At 37.0% G+C, this 21,677-nt stretch overlaps 2 protein-coding genes across 2 annotated transcripts in view; one reads left to right on the forward strand and one right to left on the reverse strand.

The window, feature by feature from the left end:
* pkd1l2b (polycystic kidney disease 1 like 2b) overlaps nt 1-16,028 on the forward strand; it is a 35,735-nt gene extending 19,707 nt beyond the window's left edge. The window contains exons 18-34 of the mRNA XM_079605011.1: nt 570-671; nt 756-934; nt 2,516-2,662; nt 2,742-2,941; nt 3,470-3,705; nt 7,195-7,752; nt 7,845-7,947; nt 8,925-9,065; nt 9,146-9,331; nt 9,588-9,918; nt 11,370-11,503; nt 11,590-11,717; nt 13,159-13,319; nt 13,402-13,612; nt 14,742-14,843; nt 15,126-15,257; nt 15,786-16,028. Of these exons, the coding sequence (XP_079461137.1) occupies nt 570-671; nt 756-934; nt 2,516-2,662; nt 2,742-2,941; nt 3,470-3,705; nt 7,195-7,752; nt 7,845-7,947; nt 8,925-9,065; nt 9,146-9,331; nt 9,588-9,918; nt 11,370-11,503; nt 11,590-11,717; nt 13,159-13,319; nt 13,402-13,612; nt 14,742-14,843; nt 15,126-15,257; nt 15,786-15,902 (3,168 nt within the window). The 3' untranslated portion in view covers nt 15,903-16,028. The remainder of the gene's footprint in view (nt 1-569; nt 672-755; nt 935-2,515; nt 2,663-2,741; nt 2,942-3,469; nt 3,706-7,194; nt 7,753-7,844; nt 7,948-8,924; nt 9,066-9,145; nt 9,332-9,587; nt 9,919-11,369; nt 11,504-11,589; nt 11,718-13,158; nt 13,320-13,401; nt 13,613-14,741; nt 14,844-15,125; nt 15,258-15,785) is intronic.
* A 226-nt stretch (nt 16,029-16,254) lies between these two features.
* On the reverse strand, nt 16,255-20,704 carry psmd7 (proteasome 26S subunit, non-ATPase 7). The gene is made up of 7 exons (XM_079583434.1): nt 20,436-20,704; nt 19,712-19,803; nt 19,537-19,629; nt 19,303-19,400; nt 18,311-18,391; nt 18,136-18,227; nt 16,255-17,088 (listed from the first exon to the last, which is right to left on the reverse strand). Exons 1-7 carry the CDS (start codon nt 20,507-20,509, stop codon nt 16,614-16,616), a joined length of 1,005 nt encoding a protein of 334 aa, XP_079439560.1. The 5' UTR covers nt 20,510-20,704; the 3' UTR covers nt 16,255-16,613.
* Nucleotides 20,705-21,677: the final 973 nt, after the last annotated feature.

The following is a 21,677-nucleotide window of genomic DNA, read 5'->3' on the forward strand; positions in this document are numbered from 1 at the left end:
CTATTTACTTTCTTAACCCTTTGAACCCTTATATGATAGTCATAAAAATCTTCTTTTTTATGGAACAGTTTATTGAAACAAAAACATGAAACAAAAAATACATGTTGAATTTTTTTGTATTATATTTGATACAGGCTTTTATGCTTCATATGGAGCTCATACTCAAATAGGAAAAATAGCACCTTTGTTTTATTCAGAGGCCCATAATAAGCTAAATAATAAGAAGTTGCTGATATTTATATGGCTTGAAATATAGATTTCAATTCAATCAGGTATTTATAACAGTGGCTACTGTTATTAAGAAAATAATACTGTATATAACTTACATAAAATGCATATACATATTAGTTATCACTCAATATCTCCCAATTATATGTCTTAGTAAGATGATATTTAAATGCTTAGTTTTTACTGTGGGGGCAAAAAACATATAATGCAATTCAATACAATGATAATTTAGAGATGAACAAATAAACGTTCCTCAAAAGCTCATATTTGATACTCACATTTTAACATGATTTTTCTAAAAAAAAATGATGTGATGATCTAATAAGATATATTCTTTGAAGGTGAAGATTACTGTGCTAGAGGACAACGATCCCTTCGCTGAGTACCGATACTTGCTGAAGATCAGCACTGGACATCGCATGGGAGCCTCCACTTCATCGCGGGTTAGCATGTGCTTTTATCGTGAGCACTTCTTCAGGAATTCTGATCAAATGTTGTTACATACCAACTCTGCATTGTCTCTTCAGGTCATAGTGACTCTACAAGGTGCAGAGGGAGAATGTGAGCCCCATCATCTCACTGACCCCGACAAGCCAGTGTTTGAAAGGGGAGGAGTGGACCTGTTCTTGCTGACCACTGCCTTCCCATTGGGAGAGTTGCAGAGCATCAGACTGTGGCATGACAACTCAGGAGATCATCCTGCTTGGTAAAATGGTGTTAAAAGAACAGGTCACCTCCTACAGTCATTGTCGACTCACCTTTACTATTTTTCTTAAAGGGGCAGACACACTACACTTTTCATTCAATTGACTTCCATTCATGCACATGTGAATGTGATGTAAAAGAAACACAAGCTCAAGCTCAAGCGTTGCTTTCCAAAGATCAAGTTTGTTAAACTCTGCCCTGTGAATTCGTATCACGTGAAGACGTGTGACCAATAGAAGACGCCACTCTGTGAACTTTTCTAGCTGAATTAAAAGAGCGCAAACTTTAAATAAGCAATATTGCAGTAAAGTGGAGTAGATTGCATATTGAATAGTGATTTATGTTTTTTTTTTTTTTAAGACAGGGTGAGATGTCATTTTGCGAACACTGCAGTGTCCATAGAAATTCAAAGTCTAGTGTGATCGCAGTTTTAAACAATTAAAATAAATCAAAAATAAATAAAGTAAAAAATAAATAGAAAGTATTTTTTGTCAACGTGCTTACTAACTATAATGTTTTAAGACACATAATTGCATGTTAATTGCAATTCAAGGTAAATGTATTATAGTTTACATTTATATTAAATGCAATTATCTGAACTTAATAACAGTTTTTTACTCACTTAAGCAGGACTTAAGCGCATCTTTATATGTAATTTCATAATCACTTCTATTGTCTTTGAAATATGGTTAGTGAACTGCACAATGTATTGACAAGCATTTATGATAAACAAAAATGTACTTTAAAGTCCCCATGTAGATCACAAAAATGTTTTTTTCTTGAAAACATAAATGCCTTAAAATAGCTTGAATGTAACTCTACACCCTTGCCTCATATCATATGCTGTTCTATGAATATGCAAATGAGCCCCGCCTCCACTCACTCACACCAGCTCAGAGATCCACTCGTTGACGATCACACGTTGACTTGATTGGTTACAAGGTAGTTTGTGACGTCAGACAAACATCAGCGATTTCAAACCGCATTTTTGGTTCACTGCAGTTTTTGAAAAGAAAATACTCAGCTATGGTGCTGACTTATCAATTTGCACATGGTTTGTCTTAAAGCATATTTAAAAAACACCACATAGACATATAAACAACATTAAATGCTCGATTTTCACCACAGATGAGCTTTAATGTAATTTCTATTAAAACCTAAATGTCATGTAGGCTATTTAAATATTTGCAATTACACATTTGTAATGATGGAATTTAGTACATTTGAAATATATTAACTTTAAAGTACCGGTAATATTGAATAACACACAGCAGTAATACAATAATAAGTGTATTCCTCTTTAAATCACTACGATGTTTTTAAATCTTAAAGTACCTTAAAGTAAAACTTTTTATTTAACATTACTACAAAAATGCATACTTTAAAAAAATGTTTTAAAGAGATAATCATGTTACTTACTCTCTTTAAGAGTGGCCTATAATTTCATTAAAACTATATTATCTGAAAGTACCGTTTTTTAAAACATGATTTTAAAATGTAAAGTGCACATTCAATACAATTAAGTGCACTTCTTTTTCCACCAAGGCCAGCATGTTAGAAAAATGCATTTTATATTTCTCAGGTATGTTAACTCAGTGATGGTTGAAGACCTGCAGACTGAGCAGAAGTGGCACTTCCTGTGCAGCTCGTGGCTGGCTGTTGATATAGACGATTGTACTGTGGAAAGAGTGTTTCCCATTGCATCAGAGATGGACATGAAGGGCTTCAGGTGAGTTCACTATCCCGCCGTGCAGCTTTTCAAATAAGAATATTTGAAAATGCAACTAAAAGACTTTCCTTTTTTGCAGCAATTTGTTCTTCATGAAGACAACAACAGACTTCTGTGACGGCCACATCTGGTACTCGGTGGTCAGTCGACCCCCCAGCAGTAACTTCACTTGTGTGCAGCGTGTCTCGTGCTGTTTCTCAGTGCTGCTCTGCTCCATGTTGACCAGTATCATGTTCTACGGGATTCCCACAGACCCCACTGAGCAGACAATGGATATGGGTATGATTCATAAGTCCACTTTAGACATTCTACAACTACATATCTGCTTACTTTCATTAATTAGCAACTACATGTCTACTAACTCTCATTAGAGGATTAGTAGATTGTTTGGTTTGGGTTTGTAGAATAATTTGACATGTAGTTTCAAAGTTACTTATAGTCTACTAATACTCTAATGCCTGCTAGTAGACATGTAATTGCAAAGTTACTTATAGTCAGTAGTATGTTTAAAGTGAACTATCGAAATACTGTTACCGTAACATAATTATATAATAGTCTTACTTGTGTTCAATGGCATGGAAATAAACAAACTTCTAAATCCACTTTTTCTAAAGTCTATTCAAAGATGCACTTGTCTTGCCACAATACTGTAATCATGTCTTTGAATGACATCAGTTTAAAAAAAAACTATGTCTATGATATATGTGAGTAATAAAAAAATCATATAATATTTGAGCATTTGGATTGATTGACAGCTCTAGTCAAAACTGATGTTTGGCGGGTGTTTGGATTCTCTTTTATCCAAAGGCCAGATTGAACTGACCTGGACTCAGGTGAAGATTGGCATCCAGAGCTCCTTTATTGTGTTCCCCGTGAACCTACTAATTGTGGGAATCTTCAGACACTCACGTCCCCGAAAAAAGAAGACAAAGAAACAAAAGGCACATAAGCAGCCTGCGGCTCCTCAGATGGAGAAAGAGATCCCGTATGAGACCTTCTCTCCACATGTTGAGAACAATTTAACAGTAGATTTCCTGATCAATGTAAGTTCTCCATGTTTTATTAATTATGTATATTATTTTTGTTTAAACAAAAAGTACAGCATGTTTCAGCAGGTTAGCTAGTGATGGTTACAGATGATAGTACTTTGATATAAGCCATGTCTACTATATTCATGTACCTACACTCTTAAAGGGGTCATGACATGTTTTTTTTAATTTTATTATTATGTTCCCTTAGGTGCAATTATAATATTACTATAGTTTTTTTTACAATTTTTTTTTAAAATGTAGTGATTTATGACCTTTTCCCACCCTGTTTCTCATCCTCTGATTCAAACAGTCTGTTTGGGGGGTGTTTCCCCTTTAAGAGTTCAGTGTTAACGCCCACTGATATGATTGGCTAACGTCAGTGCCTGTGCATCAATTATTAACGCCCCCAGCCAGAACATGTGCGGATTCGGCGCAACTGTTTAATAGCGGGTGATGCATGCGAAGCGATGGCTCTTGCAATGATAAAACCTTATTATGTTTGAGCCGGAATCAGAGGAAAATGAACCATCACCACAACAACGAAGACTGGATCAGCTAGTGTCCACATGGAAAGTGAAACTATTTTGAATTAATAAAAAAAAATTAACCCGAGACACTTGAAAACGGATTATTGTTGCATAATTATCCTATAGCTTAATTTGCTAACAGTTAAACATTATTTAACTAATCACATGTAGGCCTACTAGAAAGGCGACATATTTTCAAGATTCTCTTATACAAATGTGTTTATATTAGCCATGGTAAAAAGTAAGTTTGCGTCGTCGTTGTTGAGCCCAGAATAGTCGGCACGGACTTATCTTTGAGCAACAGTTTTCTGGCAAAGCCAAGCATCATATTGGGATTTTTTCCTCAAAACAGTCATCCTTAAATGTATAGAACAAACGCTTAAACTAACACTGCCGTGACTGGGACGTCCGCAAAAAATAAAGTGCATCCATTTTTCCCTGACGACTGGATCTTTCAGCGTATTTAAAAAGTAGTTTAAAGTTTTAAATACATTACTTACAGTTTGCGTCGTCGATGTTGAGCCCGGAATAGTCGGCACGGACTTATCTTTGAGCAACAGTTTTCTGGCAAAGCTCAAAACAGTCATCCTTCAGAACAAACGCTTAAACTAACACTGCCGTGACTGAGACGTCCGCAAAAAATAAAGTGCATCCATTTTTCCCTGACGACTGGATCCTTCGCAGCGTATTCAAAGATGTTGTTTGTCCACAGCCAGGAACAGCACATCTGCGGCATCGTAACTTCCCTGTAAGTTACACAGACCCACTCGCTGTCCGTCGACTGAACACTTGTGAGGCGCGCAGCGCGCGGGCGCGACAACGATACGAAATGAGCGTAGTTGCCTTGCGCTTAAAGCGTAACTGTCTTCTGTTGGAGGCGGTCATTATGCAAACGCTGGTACGTCACTTCGTACCGTGACGTCACTTCTTACCATGGATCCAGAATGAGCTGTATTTAGAGCTTGATTAAATAAATGATTCGTTTATAATGGGGAGGACGTCTTAAGCTATGAAACTTGCAGGACGTTTAAATGGTACAAAGACCTCTTATATACCAAAAGATCAAGGCAAATTTGGTTTCTCATGTCATGACCCCTTTAATAATAAAGGTTCTTTATTGGGATTGATGGTTTCATGAAGAACCTTTAACATCTGGAACCTTTCCATTGCACAAAAGGTTCTTTATAGTGGAAAAGGTTCTTTAGATTAATAAAATGTTCTTCACACAAATAATTTATTTTTATTTTTAGAACTGTTCACTTAAGGCGAGACACGGCAGGCAAAAACATCGTTTTTTTTTCACTGGTCAATTTTGAGATTTTGGGCTATTTGTCTTCAATAACATGTTTTCTTTCAGACTTGTGCTGAAAAAAAGTCCAAAATACACATTTAGGTCTTTATTTTACTACACTTTGTCTTTTTGCGTCAGTAGATTTCTCTGAAATTCAACAAAAGTTGGCGTTCTAAATCAACGCGCAGCTCCGCGATCTCTGTGTTCTTCCTTTAATCACGCACATGTCTGGAAAGCTCTCTCTCTTCTGTACAATGCTGTTGGATCCAAATATGGTCATTTCCTTTTAATCAGTAACCAATCGTGAAAGTAAAATGGGCATTTAACCCTAAAAGCGAAATATCATTGGCTGATGTCAATTTCTGAAAACCTGATTCGTTCAGATGCATCACGTGACGCGCTCTGACACTCAGATGTGTGTTTTTGACTGTTTTTCTGCTCAGTTGAAGGCCATAAATGCTGTGTTTATAAGTTTTGATGTGATTTAGGTCGTTTGTATTGTTGTTGCTAATGATTTGATAAGATATTGTGTCAGTAAATAGTTGTTTCCACTAAAAAAGTATGATTTTTTACATTACAAATCTTTAAATGCCTTTTTCTCAAAATGACTTTTCTCTCATACTCCAAGTCCGAAATCTCCTCTTCAGTAGCACCTATACACACCAAACTTTCCAGTCTTGTACCTAGTTATATTATGAAGACAATTACGGAGGGATTTGTAAATATATTATTCCTATCCTGATTTATATAACATTTTATTCCAAAAAACATGGCGAAAATAATTTTTTTAAGGCTATTGACAGTATATTCTGTTTTACAGGATAACAAAAGTAGATATCCATAAATCCCTCTGTAATTTTTTTCCCATCTAATATGTGAACACAATGAAAAAAGAATTTTGAACCTGGCTTTATCCAATTCTGAGATTTCGTTTTTTAAAATATAGGCAAATTAGCCCATATTTAATTAGATAATGCCTAATTTGCATATTTAAACAATAAATTACAGAAAACTTGTAATACATTTTTTTTTCATCTTAATGTAGGTAATCAACTGGGAAAGTTTCATGGTGATATCTGCTAGTTAAAAATATTTCCCTATTCACCTGTAGTGTCTCGCCTTAAAGGGGAATATTGTGGACCCAAAAATGGTTCTTCTATGGCATCGAAAACCCCCTGTTGGAAAGTTTACTTTTAAGAGTGTACATACTGAATAAAAGTAATTTTTAAAAAATCAATGAACTCAAAGAAACATGGGAATACTGTAACTTCTTGATGTGTTAATTGCCGCATTATTTTTCCAAAATGTAAACATTTTCGGTAAGACTTTATTTTACACATCTTACATGTACTTGCTATAGTAATAACAGTAAATTAGGCACAATTACAACATGCAACTCACGTTATTTTACATTATTTCTCAGTACTTAAATGTATAATTACTCTGTAACAAGGACACTTGTATATTGAATATACTATATATTGAAGTACTGAGCAATATTAAGCAACTACATGTAGGCCTACTTACTATAGGGTTAGGGTAGGATTGGGATTTGGTTAAGGGTTAGTTGCATGTAATTATGCATAATTTACAGTTATTACTATGGTAAGTACATGTAACATATGTAACAAGGACACTGTAAAATAAAGTGTTACCAAATAAAGTGTACCCGTTTTTCATTAGGACATACAGAGAATCACATACTTGTTTGGAAATGCCATGAGATGCCCAGTCCTGAAAACACAGCACCCTGACCAGGCAGACGTCAGCACTTTACTCTCAGATCTGCAGAACCTCGTCGAACAACAGCACTTCATACACAAAAACGAAACCTCCTCCGTTTTCTGGGCCTATAGCCATCATCTGTCCAAACAACTTGAAAACTTGGAGGGAGAAGTGAAGCTGCTGGGGCCTTCAGGCTTTTCTAGGCCTGGGTGCTACAGCCAGGTTTTACTGCAGATCCAGAGCATGAAGAAACTGCTGGAAAGTCTCTGTTCCTCCAGACCCCTCATTGAGCAGCGGACCTGTAGCTTGAGCCCCAAAAAAGACAGCAGCAGATGGAAGGGTCTGCCCTGGTGGTTTGTGTTTGTGGGTTGGCTTCTTGTTGCAGCCACAAGTGTGATATCAGGATACTTTACCATGTTGTATGGCCTGAAATATGGAAAGGATCGCTCGGTCAGTTGGATCATCACCATTGCGATGTCCTTCACTGAGAGCCTCTTCTTTACCCAGCCCATAAAAGTAAAGAGCTGCAGTCGAAATGCTATATATTCGTATTGTATTCACAGTTATGTTTTTTTTTTTACTATGTTATTGTGCGTTTCATTTGGCAGGTGTTTTGTTTGGCAATTTTCTTTGCATTGGTGGTGAAGAAAATCAATTTTGAGGATGCAGAACTTGTTGACTCTTTAAGTAAGAAAACAACCACTTGCTCAGGTAATTGGAAATCAGGTATGCGGAAATGAGCTTAATTGTGTTGAATATGCAGTTGTTTTTCAAATCTTAAAGGGATAGTTCACCCAAAAATTTTTTATTGTGTCATTCATTACTCACCCTCATGTCGTTCCAAACCCATAAGACTTTCGTTCATCTTCAGAACAGATGATCTTTTTGATGAAATCTGAGAGCTTTCTGTCCCTCCATTGACAGCAACGCAACTACCACTTTGATGCCTCAAAAAGTTCATTACGAGATCGTAAAACTAATCTAATCTGAATTGAGTGGATCAGTCCAAATTTTCTGAAGAGACTTGACTTGAGACTTTTTATGATGAACAGATTGGATTTAGACTTTTATTCACATTTAAACATTGATCAGCGGACATAAACAGAAGCTAACCTGAACCTGCTTGACGCAAGAGAACAAACCTCTTTCTGAAGCTCAAACGTGCTGCACATCAAGCGAACTTGTTTTTGGTCCGTTTACCATAACTGATGTGTGAGTTGATGAATGTTTATATGTCAGTTAAAGACTAAATTCAATCTGTTCATCATATTTACATTTATGCATTTGGCAGACGCTTTTATCCAAAGAGATTTACATTGCATTTCAAGGTACACATTTACATTCTTATCAGTTCTTGCTTTCCCTGGGAATCAAACCCATGACTTTGGCGTTGCAAGCGCCAACGCTCTACTGTTTGAGCTACAGGAAATCATATAAAGTGATCGAGTCTCTTCAGAAAATTTGTAGATTTCTAATCTAAATTAATCTAAAGATGTGGTCAAAAACATTACAATCATTTCATTCTAAAGAATCCTCTTTTAAAGGATATTATTTCCGTAATAATTTCTCTTTCTAAAAGTATGATAAAGTGCAGTTGTTTTTCATAGGGGAATGTCTCGCTTATTCTTTTTAAAGAGCCTCATCAGATCTTTGTGATTTGTTACTTTCAATCCCGATCTCTTCAATAGATGATCTCAATGGAGTGCGACTTGCTAAGAGGGATTGTACACACAGCTTCTATGAGCCTCCACCTTCCAGTGATATTGAAAAGATTAGGAGAAACATGGTCAAACAGCAGAAAGCACGGGCGCTCATCATGGAGATTTTAGGTAGGAAAATACAACTGTTCCCTTTCAGCCAATGACTATGTAAAAGAACGGTTGTGTACAGACCTGTATTTCTTTTGCAGTTTTTCTGGGGTTCTTGTGGATGCTGCTCTTGGTGGCATATGGTCAGCGAGATGAAAATGGATTCTACCTCACACAGCACATCCGGCAGAGCTTCAGCTATGGCATTTCAGACAGTATGAACCACAATGATGTGTTCTCCTGGGCGAATAGTGTACTTCTTAGTAACCTGTTTGGAAAATATCCAGGTAGATCCATTATCTTGATTTGTCAAGAATATCTCAGTGCACAACAATCGTCTTTAATTTGTATTTAAAGTAGTTCTGGGCCATCAGATCTTTAAAGACTCCTAACAGATTGGTTTCCTTAAAATCTTCTTCCCATTTTATGCCATCAAAATAGTAGTGAAAAAAAACGATCTATTAGGAGGTTAGCGAGCGCTTTAGTTTAAACCCATTGAGCTTGACTGGTGTGTTTAATGACTACTTCATTTTCATTTCCAAGGCTTTATAACGGATGGAAACTCAAAACTTGTTGGAGGTGCTCGTCTTCGTCAAGTTAGGGTGACTAGAGACTCTTGCGAGATTGCTAAATCCATGCGTCACGCTGTTCCCCACTGCAATGACCCTTACTCTTGGGAAAATGAGGACATGGGCTCTTACGGTCCAGGCTGGGAAGAGTTTAATTTAGTAAATGGCTCTGAGGACACCGTCACAGCTTGGCAGTACCAAAGCCAGTCCACGCTCAAAGCAGTCCCCGTTTGGGGTATGATTGCACTTTATAGAGGAGGAGGCTATGTTATGGACCTCGGTTCTGACCTGCAAAACGCGAGCACGTGAGTAATCTCATGAATACGACCACCATTTTTGTTGGACCAAGCAGAGTTGCTGCATCCAAAATCGCATACTCTCTTGAGTAGGTACTTGTTTTGACGTGCTTCACGACTACTAAAAAAGTATGTTCAATACACTGCCCCGCCAAAAAAAAAATTGCTGTTTTGATTTAAGCAAATGCTTAAGAGTCTATGATTGGATCATTATTGCAGTGATTATTATGTTTCTAGCATGTTATATGTTTGGCAACAGTTCTTCTAACCCTAACTGATGGAGTGTGTAGCTTTTCATTTCTTAAACAACCATGTAGGAAGGAAGACATATCATGGCCATATTCCAGGATGACAATGTCAAGATTCATCAGACTCAAATGATGAAAAAATGGTTGTGAGGAGCATGAAGAATCATTTTCACACATGAATTGGCCCCTCTGAGTCCAGACGTTAAATTCATTGAAAGTCTTTGGGAAGTGCTGGAGGAGACTTTGCAGAGTTCGACTCTTGCATTGTCAGTACAAAATATTGACCAAAATTGATGCACCTCTTGATGGAAATAAATGTTGAGATGTTATTTCCATCAAGAGGTGCATTCATTTTTGGTCAAGATCTTGTACTGACAATGCAAGAGTCAATCACTCTGTAAAGTCTCCTCCAGCACTTCCCAAAGACTACATTCGCCACGTTGTCATTATCATGTGACCCACCAGCGTCAGTTGCGTCGCTTCACCTCCATTCATATATCCTCTCCTGTGGCCTCATGGGATAGTAAAGTGTCCATCGTATGCACACTTCAGAATCTCGCCAGAAGTAGTAGGTCATTCGGGTACTTGACCTACTCTTTTATGAGTTCTGTAAATTCAGACATACTTCTTTTTTCACATACTGTTTTTCGCCTACTATATAGTAGGGAAGTATGCGGTTTTGAATGCAGCCAAGGGACTCTGCACACTGAATTGGGGTAACAGAAAGTATTATTACTGAAAAATGAAACCTTTTACCTTTAAAGCCCTGACATACAGTATCTTAAAACATGTCAGTGCTCGTTTTGTTTCAAGATGCACACTAGTAATGGTTTCTTTTTTTTCTAAGGCATGTTTATAAAAGCTACTTAAATGTCCTAATTCAACTAAGATCTAATCCTGGCTTAATCTAAACCCTGTCTGTGAAACCATTCCTACATATAATTATGTATTTAAGCCCTATTTGAGTGGGTCTAAAAAAGCACTCTAAGGTTTAGCTAAAGTTAATATAAGTTAATATAAATTTAAGCTATAATACTTTTTTATTGAGTTGCCTGTAGCATGTAGTTATGTGTATGAAAAACATTCCATTCACACTTAAGTATATTCTTTTAAAGTCTATTATTGACATAATCAATAAAAGTATACTTCTTTTTCGCAAGGGTTTATTTTTATGCATAATATCCTAATGACATGCCTCCCTTCAACCAACAGGAAGATTCAATATCTGTTTGACTCCACCTGGTTGGATGTGTACACAAGGGCGGTTTTTGCAGAGTTTACGGTGTACAACGCTAATGTCAACCTGTTCTGTATTGTCACGCTGATACTGGAGAGCACTGCAGTGGGTGAGGGAAAAGAACAATCATTCCCATATATATATAAAACCATCATGTCTTATTGCAAAGCTGAGCTGACATTTCTTTTTTTTCAGGCGCATTTCAGTTTCGCAGCGTGGTGCAGAGTGTGCGTCTCTACCAGTCCACTGGTGGCTTTCAGTCGTTTCTCATGGCCTCTCAGGTCTTTTACTTCCTCTTCATCATCTACTACATGTTTTTGCAGGTCAGCTCTCTGAAAGCATAATTTCATTGAAATTTTAAAGGAATAGTTCACACCAATTTTTAAAAATTCTTTCATCATTTGCTCACCCTCGAGTTTTTCCAAACCCAAATGACTTTCTTTCCTCGGTAAAAATACAGGTTACAAAAGGGGGTTTTCACTAGCCTGGCTCCGCCCTCCTACGCATTTCCGCTCAGTTTTCTTCAGAGCTACGTCTGATATTGTGGTGTATTCTTGGGTTTTCTCCAGTAATTTTTTTACCGGTCCAACCAGTGAACAGAGGGAGTGGCTGAGAACGATGACGTTGAGATTGTGTGCACTAGTTTGAGTCGTCATACGTCACGACCAAACGTTAGCGATTGGTTATGGCAAATCCAGAGTGACTCTGGGAAGATCCAATAGTCAATGGAGAGAGCCCAGACTCTCTGTACAAATGAAATGTACGAGAGTCTGGTAGAGCCAGACTAGGTTTTCACAGCAAATGTCATATAAGAATCATTTTTGAGTTACCCAAAGAACCGTTTAGTGATCAGGTTTTAAAATAACCTTTTTTTTCTAAATGTGGAGAACATTTTAATAATCTAAATAACCTTTTTTCAGGCCACAAGAAGTAATACTTTTTATTTTTTTGGGCGTGTTCCTTTAAAGCAACACTAAAGTTTTTTTTTTACCTTAAAATAATGTTTCCAAAATCGTATCAGTGGTTCATCAAGTAGTAACAGGGTGAAAGGCACTTCTGGATTCGCTTTGTGGCCCTATATCTGCTATAACCACACTATGTAAGTTTGCCAGATCGGGTCGCGTTTCTGTAGTTCGAATGAGACGTAAGAAAACTACAAATTTGTCTTGCTTTACGTCAAGCGTTACAATAGTGATTATTTTGTTTTTCTTCGTTTCTGATGTCGCAATACATCATACTTTCATGAAATCATGCAACATACTCTACATTGCCTGTGGACATCGTTCATTCCACAGCCAGTGCTGGATAAACAGCGAGTGTGTGTGCGACCGTAGCTGCGGTAGGCTAAATTATTTACGACAGCGGTAATGGACAATTGATCGCAGAGGAAAAGTTCTTTAGTGTTGCTTTAATACACTAAAGGAGGCTGAACTGTACCAACTACTTTAGGGGGGACTAAATTCTTGGTGGATCAAACTGTAATTTACACTACTGTCTGTTCAAAATAAATGAAAAGAAACCTAGCATTGGGGATTTTTTGCTTTTTCCTGTTACCGAACTAGTATTGAACTGTGACCACAAAACTGAAGTACGTACCGAACCATGACCTATGTGTACCGTTACACCCCTACTAAACATCTCCTCCTTTTGTTTAATAGAATAAAGAAATACTTAAGTAAAAAATGATAGAAATTAAACGTTTGGGTGAACTGTTTCTTAAACTGCAATGCTCATATTAAACCATTCACATTTGTGGTTGAACAGGGAAAGCTGTTGAAGCGGCAGAAATGGGCATACTTCAAAAACAAGTGGAATCTGTTAGACCTGGCCATCATCATCTTAAGTTGGAGTTCATTATCAGTGTTCATCAAGAGAACAGTGCAGGGAGACCAAGACATTGAATACTACCAGAAACACAAAGATCAGTAAGTAGATATTTTCGGTTTGGAGAATGGATGGATGGATGGGTAAACTGAACATGGTAAAAATTCTATTCCTGTCTTTTAGGTTTCCCAGTTTCCATGACACAGCGGTCATAGATGCTACACTGGGATATCTCATGGCTTTCTTGGTTCTTCTGGCCTGTGTGAAACTCTGGCATCTGCTGAGACTCAACCCGAAACTACACCTCATCACCTCCTCCCTGCAGCGGGCATGGAACGAAATGTCCAGTTTCATCGTGGTTATCTTCATTATCCTCTTGGCCTATTCTCTCTCTGTAAGTTTTTACTGTCGATAACGGTTTAAAGACAACATGAAACAGAAGTTGTGATAGTCTTTTCTTCCCCATTGGGCTGTATATCCGAGTGAAACGACCTCTTGAATGAGAATACAATGTAGGGCAGAGAGTTGTCAAAAGTACTGACTTCGGTAAAGTCGGTACTGAAATTTAAATGTGACATTTTCCACGGAATCTTAAATACCTTTGATTGGCCATTGTGTTGATGCGCTCAACATATGTCTCAGATTGGCCATTGTGTTGATACGCTCAACATACAGTATATGTCTGTGATTGGCTACAATGTGATCAACAATTACAGCTTTGACGCTCTTCATAGAGCGCTTACATAGATACACACAGGAGCGTTCAAACGCAGGCGTCTATCAGCAGATCCCTAATATATCCGCTGATAGATGGATCCGCTGATAGACGCAGCTTTCAAACGCTTCCGCGTGTATCCGTGTAAGTGCTCGATGAAGAGCATTTTTGAAGTGTTGATCATTGTAACCAATCACAGACACAGATGTTGAGCACGTCAACATAATGGCCAATCAGAGGTGTTTAAGAATCTGTTCAACAGCACTCAAAATGCCTGAGGGAAATGCTGGTATCGTCACATTTTTTTAATTTCAGTACTTTTTGACAACTCTAGGCAGGTCATGATTTTGTCCATGGGGAATTGTTAGGTTTGTTTGGATGGTTTCGTTTTGCTATTGGTCGATCTCATGTGAGTGACAGGTTGTCCCACCCTCACACCACACCAGTAAATACATCATCAGAGAAAATAAAAAATAAGAAATGTCAATTTGGATTTCATGGTGACTTTAAAATACTTTTTGGGTAAAATAGGCTCATAAAAGTATCTTAACATTGAAAAAAAGCAAGACACCTTTTTAGCTTTATAAGCAGCTGTACCACAGACAAGTTCTGTTTGCTCCTCAGTTTGAAAATCAAACAAAAACAAGATTTTATATTTTAAAAAGACAAAAACTATCTTTTTACAGGAACACACTTACAATTGAAGTCTATGCAGTGAACATTAAATGGCTGCCCCATAGACTTCCATTTTGGGTGTATTTCAGTCATTTTTTAAAAAGGTTTAATACCATTTATTTGTTCTCGATAGTGCAATCTAATATTTGGATGGAAGCTGTACTCCTACAAAACGTTCCCAGACGCGTTCAAGACAATCTTCAGTTTGCAGTTTGGCATGTTCAATTATGATGAGGTATGTAAAATGATTTACAGGCCAAGACTGGGAAAGTAACACAGAAAAGCTGGTAACACGTTAGTTAACTCCATTACTTAACATGAACTAACAATGAACAATTCTTCTATAACTTTTATTAATCTTAGTTGATGTTTACCAAGTTATATCGGTTAACAGATAATGCACTTTGAACAAACACAAAGAACATTTTTATTAACTGTAAAATATATTTCTCATTGTTATTTACGGCATTAACTAATGTTAAAGTGTTACCGAAAAGCTTTTGCTTTATCTCTACAGGTGATGGAATCTGATCCCGTGCTCGGCGCTCTCATCGTTTCCACTTGTGTCATCTTCATTACATTTGTGATACTGACCCTCTTCGTCTCAGTCATCCTTGAGGCGTTCGGTGAAGAACAGCAGAATCACCAGGTGTTATACGAGTCACTTTCATATTTCAGTCTAACTAACTACTGATACCGAGTAACTACTGCATTTACACTGCAGGTCTTGATGCCCAATTCCGATTGACTTTAGTGACCCATATCCTATATCTGCTTTTACATTATATACTTGGTGGAACAACCCAAGGTAGACGTACTGACCCGGAAAATCTTAGGCTGAAAAGGAAAACATTGAGTTGAGCCTTCGTCCTCCATTGCTCCATTGAAAAGAGTCATGTGATTGCGGTTCATTCGCCACCATCACTTTCAAATGCACGTAACAGATTCATAGCAGATTTATTTTTCACATATGAATGAGGCCCGAATCCATGTGCTTTTTTCCTGCTTATACGTTTCATGGGTCATATCCCGTCTGTGTCACATGGGAGGATAAAATCGGAATTGGGTCACTTGAACCATGTAATGTAAAGACAGCCTTTAGTCTACAGGCGAAGTCAATAACATTGCATGTACCAAATATGGTTTAAATTTTGAAATTTACTCTTCTGATACGCAGCCTTCTGAGGAAGAGGAAATCGTCGACCTGATATTGGTGAAGATCCTGAGTCTTTTTGGGATCAAATCTAAGAAGAAAGAAGCAGAAGAAATTCATCATAGTGACAAGAATGCCTAGTCCTCATCATTGGCCTGTGCTCCTCAGAGGATTGCATGTACACACTGACCTTCTGCATTTTGTCTTCAGTTACTTAAGAAAATGAATATATGTATCTCTGCTGAATTTTAAATGAAAAATAACTCTGCTTCAACAATAACATATGGCATTTTTGGTCAAACTTTAATTTTTTTTTTTCAGGAAAAAGCAAAACGTACTTTTATAGAGCACATTATTTCTGAAACATGTTCTTTTATAAACTACTAAGGAAAAGCGTATTTGAATAAACACTACAGTAGACATGTTTTGAGAATGTGCTTTTGTGAACTTGTAAGACTGTAGTGAACAAAATAAAACAGGTTAGGCCACAGGAGCTTGTTTGACTGCTGTTTATGATTAAAAAAAAGAAGAAATCTCAGTGTAAATACAATGGCATGGCTGCAGTTGGGCTTTGCTGTAACACTGGACACTTGTCTTGATATTCTGATGGTCTAATAATGGTACTAATATAAACGTCAATAGGTCAACCTTGATCAGGACCAAAACATCAAGAAAGAAAAGAACATTTGAAATGAATTTCTTTCTCTCTTTTAATCACAACAGAATATAAGTCCTTTATATCAAAAAGACAAACACAATGGCCGATTTAGCCTGGAGATTGTTAAAAGAAACGTAGACTTCCTCCTTTATTCAGCCAAGATTGTGTAAGCCCAAGTTCATGCCAGTTCGGCTTTATTTCTTTTCCTTTTTGTCATCTTTCTTGGCTGCAGCATCTCCCTTCTCCTTCTCCTTCTCCTTCTCCTTGTCTTTGTCCTTATCTTTATCCTTCTCATCCTTCTTCTCTTTCTTGCTGTCATCTTTCTCTTGGCCCTCTTTCTTTTCAGCATCACGGTTGGCGATTTTATTATTGATGAGATTATGGAGCGCCACTACCGAGCGGATGAGCGAGGCCAGATAGACCACAAGCATCTGGTCGTTGGTCTTAAGGTAGAAGGCCTTGACGAACTCCTGCAGGTTGACATCGGGCAGCAGATTGAACACGTCCTGCAGCTGATAAATGATCTGGTGATTGATGGGCAGTTTCCCGGTTGCAACCTTCTCCAGGTAGCTCTTGATATCCAACAGCTTGGAGTTGAGCCCTTTCAGGCCGTGCACCTGATTGGTGATGCGTTGTGACAAAGTGCCAACTGTTGTGTCCTTGATATCACTGCAAGAAAGCATCATGAGAATAAATAAACTAGGTTGCTTACAGATGATTTAAAAAGTGCAATTTTAAAGGTTCCTAATTTTGTTTGGAAGTCTCCAACAACAGGTTTATATGCATCTAAAAACGTCTTTATATATATATATATTCTAAAAATTTGAATATCGTGCAAAAGTTCATTTATTTCAGTAATTCAGTGACTTCCATAATAGTTTTTTCCTACTATGGTAATCAATGGGGACCAGCAGCCGCCCGGTTAGCCACACTCCTCAAAATATCTTCTTTTGTGTTCAGCACAAGAAATAAATTAATACAGGTTTGGAACAACATTAGAGAGTGAGTAAATAATGACAGAATTTTTATTTTTGGGTAACTGTCCCTTTAAGGACAAGCGGCTGCATGTTTACTATTAGGGCTACTGTCACTTTAAGATCTGCGCGCAACGAGTCTACACGCATTTGACAAGCAGATTTTTTCTTCATTTTTTCTATTGTTCTTTCACTTTAGACATAACCAACTTTGTTTATGTAAACCTTGTGTGTATTTGACAGTATTAGCGCAATAAGACTCGAAAGATTACTTAGTTCAGTAACGGGCGCTGTTAGACAGGCTTTTAGTGCATGTGCGCGCGTCGGGTGTTTGCCTCAGAAAACAGCGCATTAGAACAGCTAGAACAGCGCATCAGCAGCGAATGACATGTTTAACCGGCAAGGCTTTAAAGCACATGCAAATAATTAATTTTTATGAACTACAGTGTCCCGTTCCTCTGCATTTCATGTGGATATACGTCGCGCTGTACAGTATGTTGAGACGGAGGCGCCAGAAATGCAAACTGATAAAATGGACGATCCTACGATATTTCTTCAAAAGCAGATCGTGGAGACATTTTAATCGTCCACGATCAAAAATCGTAATATCGCACACCCCTATGTATAACATTCACAAACAACTATATTACACTACCTGACAGGTAATATCTAAAAAAGCATAATAGGGGCACTGTCAAATGAATCAGATAATCATTAATGTACAAATGTGTCTCCGTCTTACCGCAACAAATGCTCTACACCCACTTCCTCCGCCTCCTCCGCTCCGATCTCACTGGTCACATGTTCAAACGTCTTGGAAGTGGGAGTTCCATCCTTCAGCAAAGAATAAATGTCAGCAATTAGCATGAGAGACACAAACATAACTTAATGTATAATAGAACTGCACAAATACTTACATCATGCACTTCCTCCACTGAGATATACGCTTCAGTTGGCAACCCCAGGTCTTTGGGTTTCACATCAATAATGACTAAAACCTTTAGGAAAATACAAAGGATTTTAATAAGCTTAAATTAAGCCGTTTCGCCTGTATGGTGGGCGAACCTCATGAAAACATGTCAAGAATATATATGATTCATGCATTTCAACCCAAAATAAAATGAAAATTAGGAAATTATATTTTGCATAAAGAAAATAAAGCCTATTTTTGAATTGTGGCGTTATTTTCATTACTTTTAAATCTTCTGCCAAATTTCATTACTGTAAATCCAAATAACAACATAAGACTTTAATTGTAAATTATACATCATAGTAATATTTGTTGTACTGCCTGTAATTCAAGCATTCAGTAAAAAAATTATGAGAATCACTATCGAGAATGATAGTGAAAAAAAAATAAACATTCACAACGCAGACAAAGTTAATAGTACTAAAACAAAGCTTTTGTTTATATTGTTATTAATATTACTTGTTATTTGTATTAATTATATAAAACTACAGATAATGATACTACTAAGGATGCTCCGATTGATTGGCATCGGCCGATAATCACATTCTATGACTCGATTGGTAGTCACTAAATTTGGCCGATCTCACGAACCGATCGCAATTTGATGACATAACACTAAAATATTGCCGTCAGATGAGACTTATGCGCCACATTGTAACTTCACAAAACATTAGTAAATTGCACATCTTCATTTAGAGCAGTTTGTCTGCAAAAATCCTGTGCATGCCTAGATATTACAGATAAAAAGATAGAATATTGTGCAGAAAATTATATTAAATATTTATTATTTTAAAAATGTATATAAAATAAATATTATTTTGTATAATTGTATGCAAAATATTAAATCTGCTTTTATTTTAGAATTACGCAGACATGGTTGTCAGATTCAACCCAGTACAACTAAGCTAATACAGTATTAAAATAAACAGTATTACATACCGAATTGGAGCAGTACTGTTTCATGAGCTCATTTATGGCAATATCGTTCTTGTGCAGCTTTGGGCCCGTGTGGTACCACCCGACTATTCGCTCCCGTGCTAGAATTGAAAGAAACAACACCACAACTCTATTAGACCTGAGGCGTGAGCTCATGTTCTATAACAATGGCATGACAGATTGTATAAAACATAACATTGGTTCTTGACATGTGCATAGTTAAGCAATGGATCTTACCATTGACTTTCTTGAACATGCCGTACATATTCTCCAGATAGTCGTGGTCGAGGAACCAAACCGAATCATCCTTGTCGTCCTCATCAAAAGGCACTGGCACACAATTACTAAACATTACTTACATTATATTTCAACAGGAAAGAAATGCATTTTACACCAAGAGATGCAAGCATACCAGCGAAGCTGTTGGACACGTCAAGCACTTTCTTATGCCATGAACCCAGCAGAACACCAACAACTCGCTTCTGACTGCCAACTTTACCGATCCTGCCAAACAAACACAAGATTTACAAACAATACAAAAAGAGACAAATTCAATGTTTAAATGTATGGCTTTATTTGAATATATAAGCTGTGTCAGATGATGTATAACACTTTATAAATATGTTCAGAAAGCTATGTTTATTCTAGAATCTATACTTACTAATATAGATAAATATATGTCATACATAAAGTTGGCTATGTATCATAGTAAATGAGGCACATACTACAACAACAACAACAACAAAAACGAGCAATACTTGGTTCAATATCGAAATTATAGTAGACTATTAAATTATACAGTGTGTGTGTATTGAATTTTCATTGTCGGATAGCTTACTGCGAGTAAAATTATCTGTAAGTTACATGTTAATAATCATAACTGACTTTCAGATACCTGTGCTTCTACAACAAGACGACGTTTTAACATAAACTTTAATGTTATTATGTTTAGCCGATATGCAACACCATAATATGCCTCAATGAATAAACTCTTATATATTTGCTTCTTGTCATGTTTTTACTTAGACAGTGACTGCATCCAGTTAGCCGTTAGCTTGTAGCGGCTATTTTCATTGACACATAATGACAGTGAGTTAACAGTTTTACTATAGCAGCTTCACAACACTCATATTTACCTGTTAAAATGGTCCACGACACTCAGTAGCACCAGGGGATGAACGACGACCCTTTCTACCGCTAAGTCCGGCATTTTCACTTAATAAATCCGAATACTAACGGGGAAAAAATATAGTTTTTCTGCTGCTCAGCACGCCAGTTTCATGGACGCTGCGCCGCTTGTTCCGCTTCTGCTTCGTGTGTGTTTCCCACAGTGGCGCTTCAGCATGACGCACACGACGCACGCGAGCACCCTGTGGAGTGGAGGAGGAATTACACCCTGACATATAAAATTTAGACACCAGATGGCGCTGTTTATCCGGTTTATTGTTACTTCATGCATTGTAACTTTTTTAATTTATTTATTTGCTTATTTAAATGAAAGTCATCAAGTTAACTACTTCTAGTCAATTTATATGCACTAACAAATCCATTGGAGTCTCTCTAAAATCAAATAAAAAGTGTCAACAATTCCACATAATCTATTAGTAGAGGGCAAATAATTTACGCTGTTCTGATATCACCTTATGAATCATCATAATGACCTTAATGTTTGGTCGATATGTCCATTGTAGAGTAATAAATCACTGTGAGGTCTAAGAAGTTGTAAATCTAGTATAGATAAAATCATGCAGGGCTATAAAAACTAAGGTCCATGACCCTTCTGAATATTTTGTAAAAAAAATAAAAATAATTAGAAGTTGACCCCTCACTTTGTACTTTGTAAACATATTAAAAATGTCAGGGCTGAGATAGTGAAGTAATATTGCTGTGAGGTCTGAAGGTTAAATGGGTTCTGTGACAGATCCATGAAAGACAACTTACAAGTTACAACACATCATATGCTAAATGTCACGTTGGAATATAAAGAGATATAGAGTTATTATTAATGACTATAATCCATAGTTTTTATGATGATTTGTCAATGATTAAAAATTTGTAAATATATCGTTGATCAGCTAATCTCAATGCTCACAATGCTGTATTATACTTCATTTATCTGTAAAAAGAGTGAATGAGAGAAACGTTATCATAATTTCAAGGCTTTTTAAACTTTCATAAGGTCAAAGTTTGTTTCAACAAGCTTTTCTTAAACAATTACTGTATGGATTTCAGTCCGTTTGAATTCTACTTCCTTACATTCAAATTCGATCCTGTTTGCTTCCTCAGATCAAATTCAGGAATTTAATTGGTATTTAAAAGGCATTCTCAATTTAATTCTGAATGGTGCACCTTAGAAATGCATCGTTCACCCAAAAAGT

This window comes from Phoxinus phoxinus (assembly GCF_949152265.1).
Source record: "Phoxinus phoxinus genome assembly, chromosome: 2".
Taxonomy (NCBI): domain Eukaryota; kingdom Metazoa; phylum Chordata; class Actinopteri; order Cypriniformes; family Leuciscidae; genus Phoxinus; species Phoxinus phoxinus.